General features: G+C 48.3%; 1 protein-coding gene across 5 annotated transcripts in view; it reads left to right on the plus strand.

Moving 5' to 3' along the window:
• The window catches only part of TAG1 (membrane bound O-acyl transferase (MBOAT) family protein), a 54,737-nt gene that overhangs the window by 24,749 nt on the left and 11,351 nt on the right, over window positions 1-18,637 (plus strand). For 4 of the 5 annotated variants that reach the window (XM_086821579.1, XM_086821580.1, XM_086821582.1 and 1 more), the window contains exons 5-11: window positions 1,071-1,138; window positions 2,775-2,898; window positions 6,234-6,332; window positions 6,891-7,027; window positions 7,328-7,409; window positions 7,567-7,587; window positions 7,713-7,775. In XM_086821579.1, coding sequence (XP_086677705.1) covers window positions 1,071-1,138; window positions 2,775-2,898; window positions 6,234-6,332; window positions 6,891-7,027; window positions 7,328-7,409; window positions 7,567-7,587; window positions 7,713-7,775 — 594 coding nt within the window. Of the gene's footprint in view, window positions 1-1,070; window positions 1,139-2,774; window positions 2,899-6,233; window positions 6,344-6,709; window positions 6,807-6,890; window positions 7,028-7,327; window positions 7,410-7,566; window positions 7,588-7,712; window positions 7,776-18,637 lie in introns of all 5 variants that reach the window. The other variant, XM_086821583.1, reaches the window with a different exon arrangement.

Below are 18,637 nucleotides of genomic sequence, written 5' to 3' on the forward strand. Positions count from 1 at the left end.
AGGCATTCCTTGCCAAAAGACGGATATTAAAAGGGGAAAAGACTTACCTTGAGGATGACCTTACACCAGCCCAAGTGGCACACAAGAGGGAGTGCATGCCTCGCATACTGGAAGCGTGTAGGGCAAGAAAGTGGGCACTGTACAGAGAAGGGATGGTGATTATCACCGAGGGCGCTCTCCATGACGGTGCGCGACCTATGGGACCACACTGGAGATTGCGGTCTGTAACTGCAATGACGCTCTATGAATAGATGCAGGTCTGTTCGAAGCAACATTTAGAGGGTGTGACATGGTCCTTTATACAGAGACACACCAGTGCCAAGGGAGCCGTTTACTTGAGGTGCGGGGATATAGATGGGAGTTCGTCCACCGCCCACAGCTATGCATAGTAGGCGGCACTAGAGGTTCAAGAGGAGTGGCCATATTATACAGAGAGGGACTGCAGCATGTGGTCAGACAGGATGAAGATGCACAGTTCATGTGGGTGAGGATCAGGACGGAGAGGGCCAGAGACATCTGCCTTGCAGTGTGCTACTTTGCACCATCCACATCCAAATATGGTACCCGTGGGGAGTCTCCATACCTGCCACTCTATGAGGACATTTTGAAGTTCTCCAATCTAGGGGATATTCTCCTTGCTGGAGACTTCAATGCCCACACCTCTCTCAAGTATGTCGAGCATGGGAGTATGCCCGAGAGGTCTCCTTCTATCATAGTACATGGGAAGGTGGTGATGGCAGTGGAGCATGTCCTGGATCTGGAGTTGATGAGAGGATCATGGTTGGTGTCCCATGGGCTGGGGATGCCAGGTACGTCCAAGCGTGCAAGCCCATCATCCTTTTACAACTACCTTCCTAGGTCCCGACACCCAGCTCTCCTAAATCCGTAGCCTTGAATCCATGTCACCTCTCACGTTGGTAGCTCAAAAACCATGTTACTGAGCTCAAAAACGCCAGCCCCTTCTGAAAATAATAAAATAAGTAAAAGCACATGATAAGTTGATAACATAATTTTGAGTATACAAAATGAAAATCCTTTTGTAACTTGTTTTTTAAATCCTTTGCATGCAGGTTATGTTCATAATACATTTGGCTATCAGCACAATGTCGATTCTTTATCCAGTCTATGTCATACTGAGGTAGCAAATTTTAAAAACAATATTAACAACAATTTCTCCTTCAGCTGTGGGAGTTTTAAATCCCAACCTTGCTTATGGGCGATGACATTCATGTAGATGTTCCTTGAAAAGTTAACTCTACTGCATCATAACACAATTGTTTATTTAGAAAGAATAACAAATTACAGTGATTAGTATCATTGATCTTTTGAGTGTAACCATGATAGTATCATATGATTGACCTTAGTTGACAAATAGAGTCGCTTTAAATTGAGCTGGGCAACCCTTTGGAGCTTTCCTTTGCAGATGTTCCACATTGTTTATTACTCTATAGTCTTCAACTTTTACCTTAACAGTGCCCCGTTTGTTACATATGTATGCTCCAACATGCAGATACTTGTATCATACAAGCTAAAGTCAGCATTCAGCAGAGGAATCAGTGCATGTTATGAGCCTAGTGTATAAAGGAAACAATTGTGGCAGGGCACCTAGAATGGGTAGCAGTAAGCGTGAACACAAGAAACGCAAATGACACAAATGAATGCAAGGAGACCTGCCACTCTGATGTTATAAGTAGAACCCCCTTTTTCCCATTGTACAGTCTTTTCTAGAATTTTTAGGATAGGAAAAAAGACCAGTTCTGAAGAGTAGCTGAACCAGCCTTAAGGAACATGAGATCCATCCCTGAATAAGCAATCGATGTAGATCTGTTCAAGATTTTCTACTGCAGTATGTTCTGGCGGTTGGCTGAGGACTACAATAGTTTTTCTCGCTCAAGATCTCTGCAAGCAATGACGTTGTGGCGACACTGACAGGAGATTTAGCAGACCTTAGTCTCCAAGTTCACCACATTGGTGGATAAGTTGGCTATCAAACAGTCTGAAGGACAGCCTTAAAATACATTCAACCATGTCTACAAGAAGGGCTCACATAAGCTACTATGATAAGAAAAAAATATGGAGGTAAAGGGAGGTGGTTGTTGGCCTATTATTAAGAGACTAAGGTTATGTAAAAGGGGAGGAGAAGGGTGTGTGTGTGAATGGACTTATGGTCATAACCTTAGTCTCTTAATACCTATTGCCTCTAGCCTAACAGACTGTATTTTAGGTCCACGTGCTGACAACCTCGCTGCTTCTTGTGATGTGCAAGAGGAAAATAGAATCCATCTCAATTATCATATAACCAAACCCTTTATCCCATTGAAGAAATTATGCTAATTAATCGTTCTATCAATCCCATTCAAGAAATTATGCTAATTAATCGTTCTAACCGCCAGAACCCTTAAATATTCGCCCTGTTAACCTAACCCTGTTTTCATGCTTCGTAATCTAGGCATTACTTTACCTATCTCCCATTAGCCCCTCTACCAGTTCCCACTCTCTCCCCAATCCGGTCTTTTTCTTTACTTTAACACCCTATTTGAATCCCTTCTAAACCTTTTCAACGAGGGTTTGTTAGTGGGGATTAGAATGTTTCTGGTGTAAAAGTTGTGTGATGGGTTTTAGCAGTTTTGGGAGCATTTGTCCCTTCCATGTTTCAGGGAAACAATCAAGATAATAGTGTCTTAGATACTGTGCTTTGCCTCACCATCAAAGCATTTCCCTTTTCGTCCAAAAACAAAGCTACTGAGTTCACTGGTTGTCTGCTATGGTTCCAGGGTACGACCAGCATTGTTATCTGGCCTCATTCTCATGCTGTTTTCAATCACTTGTTGGATGAAGCTAGTGTCGTATGCACACACCAACTATGATCTCAGGGCTTTGGGATCAGCAGGTGAGAAGGTAAGCGTTGAAAGGCTACAGATTTTAAACTTGTGTGTTTGGGTCAGTGAAGGGCTTTTTAAGGAAGATAAAGAAAAAGGGCAAAAAAGCCCCTAATCAGCAAGCATGTACCTTATGATTTCATGGAGAAGACATGGAGTGCATCGTAACAAGAAACGTTTCGAGGTTTTTGAGGTTTTGTTTCGAAACGTTTTGTCCCTCGGCTTCGAGGTTTTGAGGTTTCAAAAAATAAATGTTTTTTTATTATAAATATTAAAAAACCATCGAAACGCCACTTAAAAACATGGTATAAAGATGAAGAAAACATGGTATAAACATGATGTACATTAGTCATTGAAGGCTCAATTTGACCTAAATGAAGGGGAATTTGAGAAATTGACCTTATTGAAGAAGGGAGGGGGGGGGGGGGGGGGGGGGGGGGGGCTGGGATGACCTAATGGAACAAGGGAAAAGAGGGGGATAAAGAAGAAAAAATAGAAAGTCTGTAATTGAAGCTAACTGAAGGGGGGGAAAGAAAAAATTGATGAGAGGGAATTTCAAGGAAAGAAGTGAAAGAGAGAAGGGAGAACAAGAGAGAGAGGAGAAGGAGAAGAAGGAAGGGAAAGGGAGAAGAAGAAGAAGACGAGGGAGAAGGAGAAGGGAGAAGAAGTGAGAGAAGAAGGAGAAGGAGAAAGGAGAAAAAGAGAGAGAGAAAGAAAGAAAGAAAGAAAGATTTTATTAACGTCTTCCAAAAGACCGAACTCGGCATATGAGACAAATCGGAGTACCTGTATGGGGTATCCTCTGTCATCCCAACAAAATGAAAAAGAGAGAGAGAGGAAGGAGGAGGAGGAGGAGGAGTAGGAGACATGGGTGATGAGCAGATGTAGAGGGGTAGGCTGTCCATGGACAAGTGAAAGTGGAGTAAAGTGCTGTGAGTTATCCCACATGCAGAGGGATTGTAACAAGGGCCTTGGAGCCATGAAAATCTATAAAAGGGGGCTTTCCCATTGATCGAGCAATGAATTCAATTTCTCTCTTCTTTATGTTCTGCATTGGCATTCAGTTTAGCTCAGTTAGGCTAAATTTTGGCGACCCTGCTGGGGAGGGGTTGAGCTTCCATTGCTCCCCCTCCCCAGATTCCAAGCTTGCTTTTGACTTGTTCTAGTTCTGTTGCTGCTCTTCCTCGTTCTGTTTATGCTGCCATTCAGGGCGAAGCTGGAGCTTCTTCACGTCAACTCCTCTTGTTTATGCTGCCATTTAGGGTTGAGCCAGAGCCTTCTTCACCTCGCCTCCTCTTTGGCCAAGCCATTGCTTTTTTTCCCCACTCGTTCCCTTTCAAACCAACCAGCATTCTCACTCGTTTCCTCTGCATCACCTATTCTCATTTGCTTCCCTGCATCACCCTCCAACCTGCTCGCCTTCCGTGCAAGAAATTGTAGTCTTCATCTGCTTGTCCTCCTGCAGCCTGGATCCTTCCACTCTACTGTGTGGCTTCCTTCCCCTTCCTCCTAGCTTTCGTTTCTACTGCCGCCTACACCCTGGCACATTCCTGCTCTGGTCGCCGCTGCCAGTCTGCTTGCCATCACGTCCTTGTCATCCACACCAAACATGATGTAGCAAAGGCCACCATTCACGTGTCTGGCCACCCAATCCCTCTTGCTTCCTTTTCACATCGATTGCCCGGCAGCTTGGCGCGGCTTCGTGACGTGGCAAATGGGAGCGCGGTACCGCTGCACCTTCACACCAGCGCCCAAATTTCGGGCCACCGTCTTGCTTATCGCCGTAGAGATCGCCACCCGTCTCAGCTGTCACGTTCATTTATCCACCACCCGCAGTGCTTATCAGATGCTCTACTAATGTATCGCCACCCCTACCAATCACACCTCACCAACCTTCACATCTCCTCACACTCACCTGCTCCTTCTCCCGTCATCCAACGCCTCACGTCAGCATGTTCGCCCACTCGCCCCTGCACTACTTTGCTCACCTTCTGCCCATGTCTTGCTCACCCCCATCCAGCTGTTCTACGCTCAACCTGGGCTCACCTACCTCCAGAGATGTGTGCGGCAAGAAAAAGAAAGCCGGCAACCACCAGAGTAAGGGTGGTCTCCTCGCAGTGCATGCTCTGGCAGCTCAATGTAACTGTGCAAAGCAGTGGTGGCCCCTGGACAATGCGGTGTGAATACCTCTTGTCATCTCAAGTGCTAGCTGATGGACTGATGGTGGGCTTTCCAACTTACTCATCAACGGCCTCTCACTGGATTATCTAAAAGGATTACAGCCCCCGTCTAGCCGATGGGCTGATGGTGGGCTCTCCAATTACTCATCAATGGCCTCTCACTGGATTATCTAAAAGGATGACAGCCCCCGTATGTGGCTATTCACATGTTCACTTGGCACGAAGATTGTGTCATCAGCACTCATGTTGTGGACATCATCGGCACGCCCTTCTGGGCATAAACATGGTGCTTTAAGTCACATCTTGGGTGCATTTTCATGCAGACATGGAGCTTCTCAATGATGTGTATATGGTTTTGTGGATTGTATGGCTGGGCATAATGCTGGAGCCAAGGGGTGGAGGGTCAGACCTGCCCTTGGTGCAGTAGGGAGAAGATGGCTTGGTAACACGGTTACTCAAGCCTGACTCCACCTTCTCATGCTCATGTAATTGATGATGGCCATCTTTTGTACTTGGCTATGTGGTATTTTGATGGGTATACACATGAATGTAAGCTATGTACTTGTTTTTTATGCTTGTTCACCGGGATGGTGAACTCTTAACACCCGGGGCACCTGCAGAGGGGTAGGCTATCCATGGACAAGGTCAAGTGTTGTGAGTTATCCCAGATGCAAAGGGATTGTAACAAGGGCCTTGGAGCCATGGAAATGTATAAAAGGGGGCTTCCCCATTGATCAAGCAATGAATTCAATCTCTCTTCTTTATGTTCTTCATTGGCATTCAGTTTAGCTACAGCAGACACAGATCTACGCAAAGTAAGGCAGCAGCAGCAACCTGACCAGCACATAGGCAAAAAGCAGGAAGTTTGGAAAAAGAAAAACGTAAAAAAAAATCCTCAACATTTGGGCGAAACACCATTTTTTCAGAGTTTTTTTTGCATGTTTCGGCCCAAAAACGTTTCAAGGGTTTCAAAAGTTAGAAACGCATTTTTTTGTTACTATGGTGGAGTGTGCATTGGATAATGGCCAGCATGTATCATATGTGTGTGTGTTTGTGTCTACATATGTATATGTGCATCTCTTAAGCCACTTTTTCTTAGATTTGACACATGATGGGAATGTGTAATTTTGTGCATCCACTTAGTTTAATTTGTCGATTTTATTGTCATGGATAGGATGACATGCCATCAGACCTACCACAAATTGAATATCCCAAAAACATTACACCAAAGAATCTCGCGTATTTCATGGTGGCTCCAACCTTATGCTACCAGGTAAGTACAAGGCATCCAATTTCATCATTTATCTCCCTTGTTTCATTCCCCTGAAGTGCTAACAGACTAGTGTAATCAAGTCGCAGGAATAAAACCTCGTTGACAAAGGCAAAATCCCGTGTAGGGACGGAGTTCCTTAATAGAGACCTATATGTGCAAAATTTGAATTGCAATTATACAGAGTTTCCTTCCCCTGAAGTTCTGGCAAACTAGTGTAATTAAGTGGCAAGAATAAAGCCTTGTTGACAAAGGAAAAATCCTGTGTCAGGACAGAGTTCGCAAATAGGCCTATATGTGCAAAATTTGAATGCAATTATACATTTGAAATATAAGTTAATATTTTACACTATTAGCACATTTTGGTTTTAAATCAACAGGTTTCCGCGAACAGACAAAATCCGGAAGGGCTGGGTTTTCCGTCAAGTGGTGAAACTACTCATTTTTACTGGATTGATGGGATTCATAGCAGAACAAGTGTGTTTTTCTGGAATACACTATGGTTTTTGTGTATGGACTGTTGCTCTGCGAAGGTTTGACCAAATGTTTTTTTTTTGGCAGTACATCAATCCTACAGTAAAAAATTCTCAGCATTTGTTGAAAGGAAACTATCTCTATGCAGTAGAGAGGGTGTTGAAGCTCTCAATTCCAACTCTCTATGTTTGGCTGTGCATCTTTTACTGCCTGTTTCATCTCTGGTGTGTGCAGTTGTTACAATGTTTCTTAACAGTTAGATGTAGCTTACACTATCCATGCAAACTCTTACCAGAAGACTCTACTTTATGTTAAACCCTAATTATCAACTTGTAACCAAAAAATAAATCAAATGTTAAACCTAAACTATTATGCGATAACCAAAAATTGACATTTTTAGCTGAAATTTCTTAATTTCATTCTAAAATCAACTTTTATTACCAATTAATAAAATTTTAACCTTTATTTTGTTTCCTTATACCATGGTTTGCATTTTCTTCATAAGCTAAACATTTTCCTCATAGGCTAAACATCATTGCCGAATTGACTTACTTTGGAGATCGTGAGTTCTACAAAGATTGGTGGAATGCCAAGACAGTGGAGGAGGTAGGGGTGTGGTTAAGAAATCTTAATCCTGCACATGGAATAGCTTTATTGCTTTTTTTAAAAAAGTTTCACAAGGTTTGAAGGATTTACTTTTCTGATTTAAGACTCTTTTTTTGGTTGGCATACGATCTTGGATGGTGTTTTGATGGAATGATAGTATTGGAAATCATGGAATATGGTATACTTAGCCTTTCAGCATGTTCAGTATAAGGGTTCTCTAGAGATACTTGTTTTGGTACTTTGGTTTTGGTTTCTTGTCAAATGCTTGTATTAACACTACATAATAGGCTTTTCCTTTTGCAGCCTGTGCATAATTGGATGGTCAGGCACGTATATTTTCCGTGCTTACATAAAGGCATCTCAAAGGTAAATCCTTCAAACCTATGCATAAATGGATGCGGCTGAGCGAGCGGGGGTTATTGGCATATATGATATGAGTAGTGCCACATGTGAACAGGGGCTAACCAAGGCACTTTTTCCCTTCGGGTTTTTCCCCTTGGAGATCTGGTGTGAAAGGACACCATCTACTTTAGTTGTATTATGATATTATGGAGTTGACCTACAAGCTCTACACATTGCAATGCAATCCTATTCTTTGCATCATAATCTTGAGTGTACTGTGTACTTGCTTCACTGTGTGTGTGAGTGTGCTGTTGTGCCAACCCTAACTGTGTGCTGCAGCTCTCCTCCTGGGCAAATAGTGGTATCAGAGCTTTGCTGCCAGCTTCCACTCACGCAGGTGACACCTCTGTCCATTTGCGCATGACTAGGCGGCGGCCTGACTCGACCTTCCGTCCGGCGCCAACTCCATCTGTTCTTCCAGCCATTCTGTCCGCTGCCCTTCTTGCCACCTTCTGCGCGCAGCTTGCCACCCGCTTCCCTGGCGGCACTAGTGTGGGGGGTCGGCGTTCGCCTCCGCCCATGGGCGGAGCTTCGCCCACTCTGTTGGGCCTTTCCGTTCTGTAGTTTCGCCATCCGTCACGTCGCCGCCGCCTACCTGCTTGCCGTTCCGGTTGCCTACCTGCTCGCTGTCGCCGTCCGCTGCCGTTGTCTGTTCGTGTGCGCGCCGCCATCACTGTAGTGTGCTCCATCAGCTGGACTAACCTGTTAGGTGGCTAGCTTCTCAGCAGTGCTCAGCTTTGACGTAGATCTGGTGCAAGTGGAGGACATAACTTAGAGGTATTTGCTTTTGGCTTCTATTCTTGAGGCTTTTGTGAATTACATGCTTCATTTCAGAATTCGAGGTGCAGGCAATAGTGCAGTGCAAAATTCCAAGTGTAGGGCTCAGTGAAAATTGGGGATTTTTTGAAATTCATGCCTAATTGCATAATTCAAGGCAAACATTCATGCACACAACTGCAAAAATTTGGGGGTTTTCTGAAGTTAGTGCTCAATTGCACTATTGAATTTGCGGGGAACACACATATTCGGAGCTTTTCGCATTTGTGTGCGATTGGCACATCATACAGTTCACTGGTTCACAAAAATTTGGGGCTTTCCACTCACGTTGTGCGCACACTCTGTGCTCTCTCTCTCTCTCTCTCTCTCTCTCCCCCCCCCCCCCCCCCCCCCCCGTTTGTGGCGTCGCCTGTGCCTTCCCCCCCTGCCTGCTGTGTGCCCCTGCTCTCTCCTCCCCCCCTGTCATAGCTCTTCCGCCCCCCCCCTCCCCCCTTGTTGCTTCCCCCCCCCCCCCTCCCGTTCACTTCTCTACCCGCCCCGTCTCAGCTCAATCCCCCCCATTTTTTCCACCTTTTCGTCTTCCGTTTTTTGGCGCCTCCCCCTCTTCGCCGCCAAACACGCCCCCCCTCCCCTCCCGTTCACTTCTCTACCCGCCCCGTCTCAGCCCAATCCCCCCCTTTTTTCCACCTTTTCGTCTTCCGTTTTTTGGCGCCTCCCCCTCTTCGCCGCCAAACACGCCCCCCCCCCCTCCCCCCCTTTTTTTAATTTGAGCCGCCCCGCCCACTTCGATTTCCTTTCTCTTTTTGTTTCCTCGCCCATCTCCTTCCTCCCCTCCCGTGCAGGTTAATGTTTCCAGGCTTCTGGGGTTTTTAGTTTTTTCGGCAAGCTTCGGTTCATTCTGGTCTTCACTCTCAGGAGGACTCCATGGCAGCCGCTCCGTCATCCCTGATCAAAGCCGCCATTGCTTGCATTTTCTTCTCCTAAGCGGATCTACAGGTTCTTGCCACGACTTTTGCCTCACTTGAGCCCTCCACCCTGGTGTGCAAAATTGTTGGTAGCCACCCCGCACGTAGACAGCTCAGGGAACTTTTTCAGGCCAACCTCATTTGTGAACCTGCAAAGATCACCGATATTCACCCTTTGGGGCGCGGATACTACCAGGTGGAGTTCGACTTGCCATCGGCGTTAGACCGAGTCCTGTAGCCGAGTCCCCTTGCACTGCGTACGGCGTAGGTCTTCTTTGCTTGGTGGCAGCACACCCATTGGCTGGCGTTTCGGGCTTTCCAGTGACAGTTGCTTCCCAAGCCTTAGGAAGGAGTACCTTCCTCCTCTCCTGGTGATTGGTGGTGCTGTCGGAAGAGTGATGGAGTCCCCCCCCACCATTGCCTCAGCCCTTGCGAGGGCAGTTGGGATTCCATCCCTCCGCATCTGTGGGGCCTCGTTGGAGTCAGTACCGCATTGTATTTCTATTCCTAGCCTCCGAGGGGACCCCATACAGCAGCGCGTGGACTGGCCTCCCAGGCCAATGCTTCATTTGTAGACAGATGGGTCAGTTAGCTAGAACTTGCCCTCGGCGACTGGCCGGCCTCTCTTAGCCCCCGGCAGGCCCCTCCCCCCAGCTTTCCTCTCCGATGGATCCCCCTCAGCAGCACCCGTCCCCCCTCTCTCCCCGCTGCTTCCCCCCCTCCCCCAGTCTCGACACTGACTTTACTTGCCACAGCGCCCTCCGCCCCTCCTTTATCATTTGAGCCCTCCCTCTCCCTCCCCATTTGCCTCTTCAGAGCACTCTCGTCGCCCCCCCCCCCCCCCCCCCCCCCAGTAGCCTCTGACCCGGTGCGGAGGGAGTTGGCGGGATCCGTCCGTCGGTTGATTCACCGGTTCTCTGATCCGGTAGAGATGACCATTGCTGCCTCCCCGGTGAAGGCTCTCCCGCTAGAGTCCTCAGGATCCTGGGACAGTCTATGGACTATAGTTTCTTTTGGTGTCTGCAGGGACTCACATGTTTGAGGAGATAGTAGCCCCTGCTCGGGTGTGTGTGGTTTTTCACCACTCAGGCCCTCTACGCCAGATAATGGCGCGATGATCTTCTCTTTCCCCTTTAGTGCAGCCTCGAGGATAGAGTGGGATCTTGAGTTAGTGGTAGTTGCCATTCAGGGTTAGGCAGTTGAGCTCTCCCACCATCTCCACGATCTCCGCATCACCGACATTCTCACCCATTTTTGGCCTTTGGCTAGGATGGAGCTTGGAGGTTCAGCCCATTGAGGCCAGGACAGAGAGATGGTAGTCTCCAGTCTGGAGGTGCTGCTCTTTGTGTTCATGCATACCTCTGTTGTGCGGTACCTCTTCCCCCCTCTTATAGATACCTTCACTGTGATCGATGGAGTCTGGAGCATGCATATGCGTGTGCTCGTACATGGAGGACAGAGTGGCGTCACATGGAGGACAGGATTAGTGCCCACATGGAAGATAGGATTAGTGCCCACCTCGCGCCTTCGCTCCCGCACGGATTGTGATTATTCCCCGTCTAAACCCTCGCCCAAGACTCTTCGAGTGGAGGGCAATTCCGCTAGTGCCGCATCACACCGAGATTGATGTGCGGATTGTTTCATGGAACATTCAGGGTTTAGGGGGGCCTCATTGCTTTTAGAGACGAGGCGTCTTATGAGGTGAGCTTCAGAGGGCCATAGTGGGGGGACCCATATGCATTCTTTTCCTCCAGGAACATCATCTCTTAGAGGGGCGCACCTGCAAATGCAAGAAGATTCTTCCAGGCAAGAGTCATACTTTCTGGACCCCATCCTTCGGCCCCTTAGGGACGGAGGGAGGGGTGTGTATTTCTGTTAGTGATGAGCACCTGTTGCTGGCAATGACTGGCTTTGGAGTCATTGTCCCGGGGCGGGCACAGTGGATTACCATTACTATTGGAGAGGATAGCGTTGGCTTCCTCAACATATATGCTCCAAACGTTGTTGCAGGTAGAGCCCTCTTCTGGAGCTCAGTATAGAAGGCCCTCCCTTAGGCTGACTTTTGGTGCTTAGGCGATGACTAACATGATTGAGGTAGCAGAGGACATGCTTGGAGGTGGCACGGCCAGAGTTTCAAGAGCAGAGTAGTCAGCCTAGGAGGAGATGATTCTTGCAGTCAGGGGACAGGACCCTTGGCATCTTCCAGAGTTTGGGCGTAGCCCTGGGAGCCTTTGCTTCTTGAGATTGGATAGGAGGAGCACTAGCCCCAACCTCTATAGACTGGATAGGTTTTATGTTGATGAGTGGACTTGCAGCTGAGGGGTTATGATTGGTATTTTGGCAGGTACTTCCTTTTCTGATCACGGCCTTGTTATTTTGTCCTTAGAGGACCCCTGAAGGCATGACAGGCATGTGAGCTGGAGGATTCCAGACAGCCTCATATGCAGCAGGATAGAGTAGATATGGGTGAGATTGGATTTTCTTTCAGGCTCTGCTGTGTGCACATTGGATGAGGGCTTAGGGGAGATCAACAGTTTCTTACAGGAGGCAGCCCAGAGCAGATTAGAGGGCTTCCAGGAGCAGGAGAGGAGTTTAAGGAGGAGTCTTGTCTCTTTATAGCGGCTTCAGGAGAGGTCCCCAGATAGCCAGTGGATCGAGAGTCAGCTCGCCACCGCTCGCACCGAGATTAGATCTATATAGGAGAGGAGGGTGGAGTACAGGTATCATGCTAGGGCCTCTTTCTGGACACAGGTAGGCGATAGAGTCACATGGGATTTCTTTGAGATAGTTGGACCCCACAGGAGGAGAGATGGTATTCGCAGGTTGGGTGGCCAGGATGGAGCTATTGTTTCAGATCACCCCCCCCCCCCCCCCCCCCCCCCCCCCCCCCAAGTGAGAGCCATCGCCACGGACTTTTTTCGATCCCTCCTCATTGGTGCCCCAACATCTTCATAGGTTGTGGATGCACGTGAGAGGGTTTGGCGGCATACGAGGGAGGTGGTTCCCCCTTCTCTTCAGTCATTTTATTGACACCATTTACTGCTGAGGAGTTGGAACTTGGCGGAGGCATTGATGGCACTTCCTAGGGGCGTATGCCCAGGGGCGGACGGGTTTCCAGTCTACTTCTTTCTTTGCCATTGGGACCTCATGGAAGGTGGCCTTCGAGCTGCCTTCAATGAGATTATGATTACAGGTGCCATGCCAGAGAGGCTCTCAAAGGGCTTGATTCACTTGATTCCCAAGGAGAGGTGATAGATTGGAGATCTGACAGTAGAGACCCATCACTCTCCTTGTGACAGCCTATAAGATATTGGCCAAGGCCATTAGCAGGAGACTTTAGTGTTTTCTCCCAGACTTGATCCATGACACTCAGACTGGCTTTGTTCAGGATAGGAGCATCCTAGACATTATATTTACCTTTTGGGAGGCGACAACTTCGGCCAGGACGATGAGCCGGATGGGATTCCCTGTGGAGTGGATTCATGGGGTTTCAGGACTCTACTCGGCCTCGCATAGCCAGGTCCTCATTTAGGGAGCCCGAGGTGACAGATTTCCCCTTTCCCGCTCGGTTCGGCAAGGTTGTCCATTGGCACCTTACCTCTTCCTTTTCGCCACTGAGGCCATGAGCAGTTTTCTCTCTGCCCAGGAGACCGGGCTCGAGGGATTGCGTCTTCCACTCCGTACGTAGGAGGAGTTGCTTGATTTAGAGTTTGCAGATGACACAACAACCTTCCTTTCAAGAGATGGTGGGAATCTCTAGAGATTCGTGGAGGCGATTGAGATTTTTTGCCGCGCATCAGGAGCGCAGATCAACTGGCACAAGTCGTGTGGTTTTGGGTAGGTTCAGCACTTGCCTCAACTTGGCGACCAGTTGAGGCTTTCCAGTGGATCCTGAGGTGCACTCCAATTTGCTATCTCGGTGGCCAGGTTGGCATTGAGCTCTCTCCCGAGCAGTAGCTCGGTGCGCTTCTTCTGAGTATTCCGAATAAGCTTTTATATTGGAGCTTGGCGAGGCTCTCCCTAGCTGGTAGAGTTGTGGTGGCGAACGTACTTCTAGCCACCACATGGTACATCACGTTGTGCTGGGCCTTTTTTGGGCATGCATTGGCCAGGTACAATGATTGATCTGGAAATTTTCATGGGCCGGAAGTGGTGGGAGGCCAGTCAGGGCCAAGGTGCATGGCGAGTGATCATTCAGCCACGTAGCAGGGGGGGCTTGGCCTCATCGATCCTGCTATTCAGAGCCATGCCCTATTGGGCAAGTTGATTGTCAGAGGACTCCTTCCTGGTGGTGAGCCCTGGAAGGATTTCTTATTGGCCCGGATTTCAGCTTGCACTCCAAGCCTTGGGGGCCCATGGCCTCAGAGTACCCGATGGATCTTCACAGAGATGCGAGCCCGTGGTTTTAGCCTAGTTTTTGAGGACAGATTTGCAGCTAGTTTACTTAAGGCGTGGGCGTGGGATTATCTCAGGCCAGCCCTTAGACAGATAGTGCTAGTTGCCTTAGAGGAGCGGCTTCGGTAGCTTTTGGTCTGGAACCCCCTGATCCGTTTACCCAGTGGCCACATGTTAGGGGCCTGACCGCATGTATCTTGGGGAGCCTTGAGCACGGGACCAGCTAGGTCTCTTGGAGACTGGATTGCACATAGGCAGTTACACCTGGAGGAGCAGGAGCGAGGCGTGACAGGGATCCGGGGTCGAGATAGGATTAGCATTGACATTGCTATCCCTTAGGAGTGGCTGATGCCTATTCCAAATCCGACCCCCGAGTGTGGTTAGGAGTGTTTACCAGACACAATATCCTCGTGGCGGTCCACAGAGCAGACAAGGATAGTGGTTTGCTCACTTTTTCTATTAGATCCCAAGGCAGACTAGAGAGATCAGAGCTTCCCTCGGAGGATTTTAGAGGCTGCACCTTGCAGAGGGTGAGGGTGATCGGTTTTTGGGCACGGAAATGGCACATAGATCTAGCACCCGTCAAGGTGCCCAGGGAGAGACTTGTCACGACCTTGTGTTTTTCTCTTGACAGTTTGCAAGTGTGCACAGGGACACGGTGGACAGTGTGAATGGCACCAGTTTGGGGCAATAATTTCATGGACAGATTGGTTCCGCTATTGGGGTCAAAGATGACTCTAGGCATTTAATAAGGTCCTTTTGCAACCCCATGTGGGGGGGAAGGGGACAAAGGTTTAAAACCTTTAAAAATTAAAGAACTCCCTTTTTTGAAAGAAATCGTGGCCCATAAGGGTTGAACTCACGACCTCTGTGTTGGAACTTCCACCCCCTAACCAGTGACTCGCATAAATTTTAAAGTGGCTCACAATCTCAAATTTACATCCTAGATTCTCAAGTGACTCACACTCTCAAATTTACATCCTAGATTCTCAATGCTAAAGTTGCAAGTGCTTATACAACTAGAAAGAAAGAAAGGAAGATGTTATTAACGTCTATGAAAGACCAGACCAAAAAGCTGTTACATGTGATCCATGAGTAAATTGGATGTCAAGGCAACATGAAAAAGTAAAAGACTAGCTGCCGAAAGGATAGATAGGTCAATGTACTACATAGACCCGTACAATAAAGTAGGCAGCAGAAGAACCTCATATGTTTGGGCTTATAATGTGTTGCCCTCCTCATGGACAGTGTAACCGGCTTCAATATTCACCACCCGTGGGGCTTCCTCTCCATACTGCTGAAGAAAGTCCTGGATTTGGAGCTGGCGAGGGTCTGTTTCGCTGGGAGTGGGGGCATCTAGGTCTCCCGGGGGGTTGTGCTCTCTCTCTCTCTCTCTCGTCACACCGGTTGCGGATTGAGACAGGGCGATATGTGCATCAGATCGTGGATGACCGCATTTGTTAGCTATGCTACCAGGAGGTAGAGACAGAGGAATACTACATTTGCTGATGTACAGTCTATTATGAGATCCGAGGGAGATATCACTGCCTCTTCCGAGAGGGTTTTGGGCCGTTACGCAGGGTCATGGAGTTTGAGGATCAGAGATGCCTGGGATTGTTTCTACTTGAGCTCAGGAGACACAGAGAGACCCTCTTGGTAGACAGGAGGCCGAGCCATGATGTACCTAGACAGAGGACCCTGACAGATTTCTTCGGCACCAGCACCAGCAACCCAGCCCACACACCTCCTGATACCTCCTCCATTGGGCCATCAGGGCACCGACCACGCTCCCAGGGAGTCACCACTGATAGAGCAGTTATCTTATGTCGTGCTCGTCGGCCACGTCCACGAGGATCCCGACCACGGCATCCTCACCATCGCCAGATCAGAGCCATTATTGCTCGGCATCGGAGGCGCCTACCTCGCTTCTACGACCTCTCCATTCTAGACAGCCCCATGGCGGAGATACTTGATCTAAGGAGAGGGCAACACTTCAACTGATCAGCATACATGGATCTACCTCATATACATTTTTCAGTATTTTCCAGTATTTTCTACTTAGTATCATCTCGGAGTCTTACAGTTCTGTTCTTATAACTGTAGGACAATCAGTTTATTGTACTTTCTAGTCTCATTTAGTTGTTCTCTTTGATGAGACACCAACTTCAGATGTACTCTCAGTTTTGGTCTCATAGGCCACTATGGCCTCTTAGAGACGTTAATATATCATTTCATTTCATTTCATTTCATTTCTAGGTGCGTGATGCCAGCCTGCTGCGGGTCTAGAGGGTGCTCACTTCACGGGGATGTCTAGCTCTGTCTTGGCCCATGTGTCCCGGCAAATCTCATGCGTGTTGAGTGTTAGGGGGGGCTCTCTGCTGAGTCAGTGAGAGATGTATTTGGTATCCTGCATCTCAGGCTGCTGCTTCAGTAGTTTGTCTTATTGGTGCCTCAATAGTTTGTCCTGCCTCAACTCAAATAGGTCCAGTCCCAAGCATCTCTGATCTCTGTAATGCATCACTTGTGACAAGGGCCCGAGCCCCTCCCTAAAGAGAGTCGTAGTGTCCATGTATTTTATAGTAAACTGGGTGACTTACACACCACACCCCTTGCCAATGCCACCACCCAGCTCTTAGCTATCCTACATGAGTCAGCTCAAGCCACCTACCTGGGTACCACCCATCAGCAAAACCGAGCCTCTATTGGATCCATACCCCAAAATAGCTGGTATGATCAACAGTGCAAAGCCTACCGTGTGCAGCTTCGCCAAGACCAAGCAAGGGGCATCATCACGGCATGACAAGCACAATGGAGATCTAGGCGATTTACCAAGTGCAAGAAGCGGGAATTCTTGGCCAAGAGGGAGGAGTTCTATAGGTGTTTCTTGAGTGCAGACAGCTCTAAGGCATGGCGGATGCTAGAGGAGAGTAGGCCCCCTAACCCCCATCACTGACCCAGTCACATGGCACGAGTTATGCCCAAGGGCTCTATGATGCCCCAGATCAGCCCACCTTTGATACGTCACACTGGCCAGCCAGATCGCTCTTCATGGTGGCCAATGTCACAAGAGCCATACATAAACTTAAGAGTGGGAAGGCCAGGGACCATGAGGATCTCCAAGTTGAACACGTCATACACACCCTTCCTTGCTGAGCTTTTCAACGCTGCTATATGTGAAGGCCTACCCCCCTCTTGGGCTACCAACACAATCTTTCCCATCCACAAAGCTGGGGATACCCTCTACACAAACACTTACTGAGGAGATCAGGAGTACTATTGGGGTGAAACAAGGATGCCCACTCTCTTTGGACTCTATGTTAATTAGATTGAGAACTCTGAACTTCATTAACAGATTAGAAGGGGCTGGATCTGCACTGGCTGATACACTAGTACCCATCCTCCTTTGAGGACATACTTGAGCGGTATCGGAACCGGCCCTCCCTAGCAATGGATGTGTCTCACCTTGTAGATGTAGATAATCTTTGTAATCCCTTATGTCTCATAGACCTTATGGTCTTTTGAAGACGTTTAATATAACTTTCTTTCTCCCCACATACCTGTCTGTCTTGTAGGATGCCCCTTGTCTCAATCCAAAGGAGGTGTGACGACACCCTTAGTTGACCAATGGCAATCCTCATGGCATGGAGATAACTGGGCCTCGCAATAAAACCATCCCCAGTGACCCTCAAAAATGTTCTTTGTAGGGCTGAAGCTTTGGGGAAAGCTCAGCCAGCGATATCCACGTCTGTCTGTATGAAGTCTAGTCAAATCTAGATGGATGATGCGGTTGATCTTCTACCTTGAGACATCAAGGAAGGGGGAGTCCAAGCTGTTCTCAAAGGGTGAGAGGCAGTCTATCCAAAGCCATGTGACTCAAACCAATTGGTGATGCATGGGTACCAACAACCGATATGACCCTCCTATGCCAGTTGTCTAGAGGACTCCAAGGCCAATCCTGGGAGGCGATGTAGTGTATAGATGTGTTGTATGTATGTGATGGCTTGGAACATGGTATCTATGACGAGATGGGATTCGAACTCAGCCGATACTATGGCATGTGGCAGGCCGATACTATGGCATGTGGCATGATGGCTTACTTCTGATCATGCACCAGAGCATCATAACCTACACTCTCTGCCAATCCTTTTCTCCCAGATGTGGCCCCAGAAAGGCGCCCCATAAATCATTGCCGGGTGGGCCAAAGTATCAACCTTTGGTACTAGGTTCGTGGAAGTGGGCGTAAAAACATTGTCTCTCCCCTCTGAGCTGAGGGTGCATTGAGCAGATCTCACTCTGCCCAGCCCTAGCCATGCAGATCATCTCTTGGAACATTCACAGATTGGGTGGCCCTCGCTTTCATATCCGAAGAGGGGCCCTTCGTTAGGAGCTGCAAAGAGCCAGGGTTGGAGGCTCAATGGATATTCTTTTCCTTCACGAACATCATCTCTCAGCAGGACGTTCCTGTAGATGCAGGAAAGTCTTGCCCAGAGAGTCACACCTTCTGGCAGCAAGCTTTTGGCCCTGAGGGGACCGGGGGTGCGCCCTAGGGGGGGGCGGCGTGGGTGGGGGGGTTTGTTGCATCTTAGTCAGCAAGCAGCTGCTCCCATCAGTATTGGATTCAGGCACCATTGTGCGGGGTAGAGCCCAGTGGGCTATCATACATCTTATACATAGTGATGTATGTGGTCC

The sequence above is a fragment of the Cibotium barometz genome, chromosome 27 (genome assembly GCF_041138505.1).
Source record: "Cibotium barometz isolate CiBa-2024 chromosome 27, ASM4113850v1, whole genome shotgun sequence".
Classification (NCBI taxonomy): Eukaryota; Viridiplantae; Streptophyta; class Polypodiopsida; order Cyatheales; family Cibotiaceae; genus Cibotium; species Cibotium barometz.